The 7,466-nt window shown below is 51.3% G+C and overlaps 1 protein-coding gene across 2 annotated transcripts in view; it reads left to right on the top strand.

Moving 5' to 3' along the window:
• Positions 1 to 1,245: 1,245 nt before the first annotated feature.
• The window catches only part of DNAJB12 (DnaJ (Hsp40) homolog, subfamily B, member 12), a 27,186-nt gene continuing 20,965 nt past the window's right edge, over positions 1,246 to 7,466 (top strand). For both annotated transcript variants that reach the window (XM_011991106.1, XM_011991107.1), the window contains exon 1: positions 1,246 to 1,720. In XM_011991106.1, the coding sequence (XP_011846496.1) occupies positions 1,486 to 1,720 (235 nt within the window). In that variant the 5' untranslated portion in view covers positions 1,246 to 1,485. The remainder of the gene's footprint in view (positions 1,721 to 7,466) is intronic.

Here is a 7,466-nt window from a genome sequence, read left to right as displayed (position 1 = left end):
TTAATATTCCCCCACCAAACTGCTCCTTTTATAGTCTTTTCCATTTCCTTATTTTAGTAAATAGAAATTCTCTTCTTCCAGTTGTCAAGCCAAAAACATTGGAATCATCCTTGAATCCTATTTCTCTCACAGCCCACATCCATTGCGTCATTCTATCTTCAAAATGTATCCAGAATTTTACTACTACTCACCACCTCTGCCATCACCCGTATCCAAGTTACCATTAATTTTCACCTGTATTATAATAGTAGCTTCCTGACTCTCATCCGGATTGCTGTAGTAGCCTCTTACCAAATCCTGCCCGAAAGGCCAAGTAATGTAAGGGCTGACAGATGACTAGGGGATTCGGCAATGTGGAGGTAACTGGCAACCTTCACAAGATTGCTTTCACTGGAGTGGTAGCCCTCGAAGAACGGGATAATGATAGAACTGGATTACACTCTGTAGTAGAATCGTTTTCTTTCTTCTTCTTTTTTTTTTTTTTTTAGATGGACTTTCACTCTTGTTGCCTAGGCTGGAGTGCAATGGCGCGATCTTGGCTCACCACAACCTCCTCCTCCCGGGTTCAAGTGATTCTCCTGCCTCAGCCTCCCGAGTAGCTGGGATTACAGGCATGTGCCACCATGCCCGGCTAATTTTGTATTCTTAGTAGAGATGGGGTTTCTCCATGTTGGTCAGGCTGGTCTCGAACTCCCGACCTCAAGTTATCCACCCGCCTCGGCCTCCCAAAGTGTGGATTACAGGCGTGGGCCACCGCGCCTGGCCTATAGTGGAATCTTTATGCTCCCTAGAGTGTATTCGCCTTCTTCATCCTGTTATAACTCACCAAGAAAATTCCCTTTTCAGAGCCTTTGCACTTGCTGTTCCTTCGGCCTGACCACCCTTCCTCCAGTCACATCTACTTGTTACCATTCCTGAATTCTGGTACCTGTTAATGACAGTTTCTGAGAGGTTTCTTTTATCGCACTATTTAAAATAGCACCTCCCACTCTCTATTCTTCATCGCTTTTATCACTTTCTGAATATATCTGCAGAGCTCCCCTAACCCTACACAGTGGAATGTAAGCTCCATGAGAGCAGGGGCTTTGTTTTGTTCACCCCTGTATCCCATAAAACCATAAAACCATGCCTGACAAACAGTGGGCACTCAGTATCTGTTCAGTGAATAAATAAATAACCTTCGTCTGAAACGTATATAGTTACGTTACGTATATAGACCATCACCTAGTAAACCGTCTGGGAATAACAGGCACTCCGAAGGCCCCAGTCTCAGCCTGACGGCTACCACGTGACTTTCCTGAGCTTGGGTTTTCTCCTCGGAAACGAGATTAGAGGGTTGGTGCATACTCAACTCTAAGACCTCCGGAACGTGGAATCTGGGCATGCACCATTATTGACACCTAAGCCAGCCGTCCCTTTCTTAGAAAACATACGGTAGCGCCTCCACCCTCGCTCAAATCTCGGGAAAGGAGGGGCGGAGGGTGAATGTCATCACTCCGCGCCCGCCTGCCCGCGACGCGCCGGCGGGTGGCGCAGCCCTTCGCTCGCCCGGCCTCCCCCTCCCTGGTTCCGCGCTCTGGTTCCGCCATGGAATCCAACAAGGATGAAGCTGAGCGCTGTATCAGCATCGCCCTCAAGGCCATCCAGAGCAACCAGCCCGACCGGGCGCTCCGCTTCCTGGAGAAGGCACAGCGGCTGTACCCGACGCCGCGAGTTCGCGGTGAGTGTGAGGTGTCGGAGAGACTGGGGACATTAGAACTGATGGGGGGAACACGGGAACGGACCGACTGGAGCAGTTGGAGGAGGGGGAGGGGTGGCGAGGCGCGGCTACGCCTGCGCACTGAGGCGCGCGGTGGCTGCTGGGAGGCGTAGTTTTTCCCTCGCGCTCCTCTGCGGGATGCGAGCCATCTGGAGACTGGGGCGCCCGGGACTTCAGCTTTAGGGGTGCTCGCGGAATCCGCTGGGATTTGAGGTCTCCGAGAATGAAACGCGCGGGCAGCCAGGACGAAGGGAACTTACCTAGAAGTGAACTCGAACTACTTTTCCCAAGGGGCCGTTCGGTGGCCCAGGCCAGTAGCCGGCCTGGGAAGTATCATAGTTCAGGAAAATAAACATAACTCCTTTGAGGGAGAGAATGGGCGCTAGACAGGGAGAGACTTCCGTCCTTCGAGCGCAAGGGAAAGGCGCTTCCGTATCTTCACTGCCTTTCACGTCTCGGGCTGAGGGTCAGGGACCACCCTCCCAAAATGCTAGCTGGCCTTTACACCCACCCCAGTCCGCCGCTTCCGACGGTCTGTCCTGAGGCCGGTTGCCTCACTCCTCCTGATGATGAGATTCGGAGTGTGTGGCCTGGTGGGAGGTGTTGGTCTCAGCCACCCCAGCCCTCCATCGCCCGCAAGAGTCCAGCGGCAGCCGGCTATGTGGACGCCGAGGCTGCTGAGTGACCCTGGACAGGAGGCTCCTGAGCCAGGCAGGGAAGAGTGAGGCTGGCTTTACAACTCATCACCTCGCTTCACCCGGGAACCCTTTCTTTTTCCTTTAACCTAAGTTTTCCAAGGAGTTTTTCTTAATCCAAGCTAGAGGGGAGAAAGACACCGGGTGGTGCTTGTGATCACCACTTAGTAAACCGTCAGGGAATAACAGGCACTCCGAAGGCCCCAGTCTCATCCTGACGGCTACCACGTGACCTTCCTGAGCTTGGGTTTCCTCCTCGGGAAGATTAGAGGGTTGGCGCAGATAATGTGATTGGCAATAATACCCATAGGGCTTTGCAGTTTAGCAAGCTCCTTCGCCTGTGCCTTCTTACTTGAGCCTGCCAGTCAGGGAGGCAGAGCAAAGATCATTATCTGTATTCTATGGGTGAGGAAAATCTCTGAGGTAAGGGATGCCCAAGATGACACAGCTAGAAAGTGGAAAGTTCTGTGACTCTGTAAATGTTTATGAAAGAAAAGAAATGAAATTGAGGAACAGCAGTCAGCCTCTTAACCAGCCCTGCCCGCCTGATGAGACTGAGAAGCGGGAGGCTGGTGGAAGAGGTAGCCTGGACTGCTGAACTTTCTTCCCTCCAGACTTTTGCAGGTTGATCTTTGGCCTGTTTGCCTCCCCTTGGAGAGGGTTTCGGGCTGTATTTGTCAGGACACCTGAGGTAACCTGCTCGAGGAGCCTCCCTATGAATTAATTCGTATTCTGTGGTGGGGCGTGGGCCCTCCAGCTGTCAGAATTCTGCCTGACACTGATGCTGCTGCGGGCTCAGGACCTGGCAGCCAAGAAAGAATGGGCCACAGGGCCTGTGGGGATCTTTCTGTCAGCAGGCCCCCTACACCAGTTCAGGAGCTTGAAGGAGTGTCCTCTCTCGGGCTCGGGCTCTGGAATTTGCTGAGACAGAAGAATCACCTGCCTGCATATTTGTCATATTTGTGCTTTTCTTCGAAGACTATGAGACTATACGCCTTATGCATCTGTGTAAACTTTACCATCTGCAGCCCTCCACTGAGCTGACAAGGACCTGGGATTAGTTTAGGTCTGGGACAGGGAAAGATCTTACTTCAAAAATAGAGGGCAGGGCTACCCATTCGGCTCCCTGCCTCCCCAGGGGGAGTAATACAGATATATTAGGTGGCAGTCTATTGCTTTGGGTTTAGGCTTATCCCAGATGCTCATTCAATGCAGCAGACTTTTGTTGAAGATCATTTATGTTTTGTTTTGTTTGCAAAGTCCTCTGCTTGGTGCTGGCAAGATTGGTAAAATGTGATCCCTCACCTCAAAAGAGCTTATAATCTAGTGAAAGAGACAAACTTACAGAAATAAATATTACAAGGCAGAACTGTGATTAAACAAAAAATAAGCCCAGGGTTTGATGCCGAGGGCTTAAGGACAGGCGTGAAAAAATCAGTCCCCATCATCCATGGGTTCACAGTCTGATGGTGGGGAGCAGGTGTGGAGGACAATCTCCTGAACATTAAATTATAAGCAGTGTAGTGAGTGCTGTAGCAAGTGCATAAAAATAATGTTATCTCACGGCGAGGGGATGTTTTGGGGATGACAGGAGTTAGCATTTGAACTGTGCTTTGGAGGAAGGTGTGAGACTTGAGTAAAGGCATCCTGGGAGAAGTCAGGGGAGCTGAAAGTTGTAAGATTCGGGGGAAGAGATCAAAGTGTAGCAAGATTTAGAGGCAGTGGAGATGGTAGTTTGTATACAGAGAGGATTAAGCTTAGAAAATAAAATGGGGCCAGATCATAAAAATCCTTTTCTACCAGACCAAGATATTTTCACCTTATTCTGTAGTTACTGAGGAAATCGTTGAGGTTTTTGATAGCAGGAATAAGGTAAGGGCGCTGTTGTTAAAAGAGAACAGCATGAAGGGTTAATGAGAGGTAAGAGAGACTCAAGGTAGGAAGCCAATGAGAGAGAATTGCCTTGAGCAGGTTGGCTATTCTGAGGGCCTGGGACAAGGCAGTATGGATAAGGCTAAGGTCCCTGGAAAAGAGGCACCAGGCCTGTGTGAGAGAGGGCTGCAGAGGAGAATCAGATGGGATGCTGGGGGATCAGAATTGAAGCCCCTGTGACCAGGAAGAAACCAGGGTGAAGAACTGGGATGGGAAGAGATGAGCAGAGTGGGAGGTGCCAGTGGGACAGGCCAAAGGAGCTGTCAGCTTGGAACTCAGGAGAGCACTCTAGGTTACAGGTGAAAGTGTGGTATCGTCTATTCCCTGGAGCTCACTGGAGTTGTGCATGGCTGAGGTCACTGTGGGAAAGTGTAGACCATGGAGAGAAAATTGCTGCAGGCACAATGGCAAGCCCACAGGCAAAGGCAGAGGAAGCAACAGAGTGAGATGGAGCAACAAGAAGACGCAGTCCCCAGAGAGGGCAGCAGCCAGGTAGCCGTGGAGATGTATGGCAGCAGGTGGCGAGCAGCCCTGTGTGATGCCGCAGGCATCACATGGGAAAAGGACAAGTTGAGAGATGAAAAGGGAAGGATCGAGAGCATGGGGAGAGGATGGCCTTGGAGAGGTGGAAGGGCAGAGAGGGGAGGCTCAGAGCAACCTTGAAAGGGTGAGGGACCTCACACTGTTGGCCTTTGCAGCAAAAAGGATGTGAGGGGACTTGAAACTCCTGCTGCAGGAGGTGGGACGAGGAGGCACTGAGTTAAACTGCAGAGCAGTAGCCCTAAGCTGGGAGGTCACAGATTAGAGATGGTGGAGCCAGTCAGTCAGTCCCTTTCTGGGAGTTTTATCCAGCAGCTGGCAGCCTGGTAGCCATTGGCTTTGACTAAGGCTTTGTAACAAATGTGGAAGGTGCCAGGTTTCCCAGGGAGCTCATGAGAGCATTTGTAGGCCTCAGTTTCCCCAGCATACAAAGAGAGGATTGGCTGCAGTGATCCTGGGGTTCCTTGCAGCTCAGGCTACCAGACGTTCTGTGAAATGGCTGGCTCTGGGCTAAGTCAGGAAGGCCAAGCTGGGAAAGCCAGCCCACAGGAAAAGGAGGTGGGTTGCTGAGGGATTCTGCATTCAGAGTCCAGGAGTGAGAGAGATTCTGGTGCTGGTAAGGTCCAGGGCGGGGTTGTTCCCTTCAAGTCAGTCAACCTTCATGAGCCCCACCGTGCACTCAGCCCTCTTCCATTCCCTGTATTTCACAGAATGGTATTTACCCCTCAGAGCACTCCTATGAGAGTAGGGATCTTCTCTCCACTGAGGACCCAGATAACCTGGCAAGGCCACATGGCTAGCCAACAAAGACCCAGAACTGTCCATCTCCAATCCCAGGCCCTTTTCTGACTCACTATAAGCACCATAGGTACATAGAGCCCAGAAACTCAGCTACTCACCTACTAACAAAGTCACAGTCAGAGACAACACTGTATATTTGCTGGGCATTGGGCTGAGTTTTTTGCCGGCACTCACTCATTTCCTCTTTTCGCCTGTATGATGGAGATGGAGTTTTGCACAGATAAGCTAAGTTACCTTGTCCAAGATGACTCTTCTAGCATGTGGCAGAGCTGGGTTTGAACCTGTCGAGGAGTCTAACTTTTTTTTTGTTTTTGAGACAGGGTCTCACTTTGTTGCCCAGGCTGGAATGCAGTGGCGCAATCACAGCTCACTGCAGCCTCAACCTTCTGGGCCCAAGTGATCCTCCCACCTTAGCCTCCCAAACAGTTGGGACCACAGGCATGTGCCACCACACCTGGCTAATTGTTTTATTTTTATAGAAACAGGGTCTTCCTGTGTTGCCCAGGCTGGTCTCGAACTCTTGGGCTCAATCCATCTTCCTGCCTTGGCCTCCCAAGGTGCTGAGATGACAGGTGTGAACCATCGCCCGGCCAAGTCAACTCTCTAGTCTGGGTTCAGTGGCTTTGGCTATAGGAATCCTCTCAGCTCCACCTCAGGTGCCTCTCCACCCCAGCTCTGTTCTCTTTTACCGAGTTCCCTTCCTTTTCTAGTCTGCCAGCTTTACTGAGAAGAGACAGAACCAAGGTAACATTAAGCTGTTCTGTCTCCTTTTGTGACATTGCTTGTCAGCCTCTGTGCCATGAGGGATGTAAGCATGAAGCTGTCACATCCCCCAGGCCAGAAGAGAGACCCTACCTGCCAGCAACCAGAAATCTTTAATTTCCAACTCAAGCAGAAGGCTTCCATGTGACCCAGGGCAACCCCATTCTCCTTTGGGCTCTCTCTGTACTGTAGGGAAATTAGAGTGGCTGATTCCCTGTAACTGCCCTGAAAAGCTTCCAGAATCTTCTCTGAGAGGTACGAGAGAGAGCCTGTCCTATCTCCTGGCTAGTGCTCCTGCTCATCTCTGGCAGTTGAATAACTGGTTATTTTGCCCTTAGGATCTGCCAGGCTCAGCCTGGGCCACTGGAGCTTCCAGAGGAACTGAAATAAAGAGCTTCTTGAAAAGCTCTAGGAAACAGCCTATTGCCTCCTCCTCCTGCCCTGTCCTGACCAGTATCTCTTCATCTTTTGGTTTCTCTTGCCATTCCCTTGGTAGCTGGCATGGACCTGGTATCTAGGATGGCCTGAAATCTCATGGTTACTACTGGGTCCAGAGCCTGCTGAGCACTGAGCCTTTGCCTTCCTGAGCCTCAAAACTCCCGCGCTACCCAGCCCTCCTCCTCCGCACCCCCCACCACAGGTCCCCTCACCTCCCTGGCCAGCCCACTTCCATGGCCAGACACTTCATCAGCCTTGAACCTTCACTCTCTGTCAGACTCTGCACCAGGTGCTTACACACATTATCTCATTTCATTCACCACGACGGTGAGGAAACCGGGTTCAGAGAGATATCACAGATCAGCCAGGGTCACACTGCTAGGAATGGCAGAGCTGAGATTTGAATCTGGGCCTTTCTGAATTTAATGTCTCCTCTTTGCTTTTGCTTGGATCTCTGTCCGCGATCCCCACCCCCACCCCCACCCCATCAGACATGTGCGGCCCAGGATAGCAGCATAGTTAAGAGCATGCGGCCGGGC

The sequence above is a fragment of the Mandrillus leucophaeus genome, unplaced genomic scaffold, assembly GCF_000951045.1.
Source record: "Mandrillus leucophaeus isolate KB7577 unplaced genomic scaffold, Mleu.le_1.0 Scaffold39, whole genome shotgun sequence".
In the NCBI taxonomy this organism is placed as follows: Eukaryota; Metazoa; Chordata; class Mammalia; order Primates; family Cercopithecidae; genus Mandrillus; species Mandrillus leucophaeus.
This window is presented reverse-complemented; position numbering and strand designations above follow the sequence as displayed.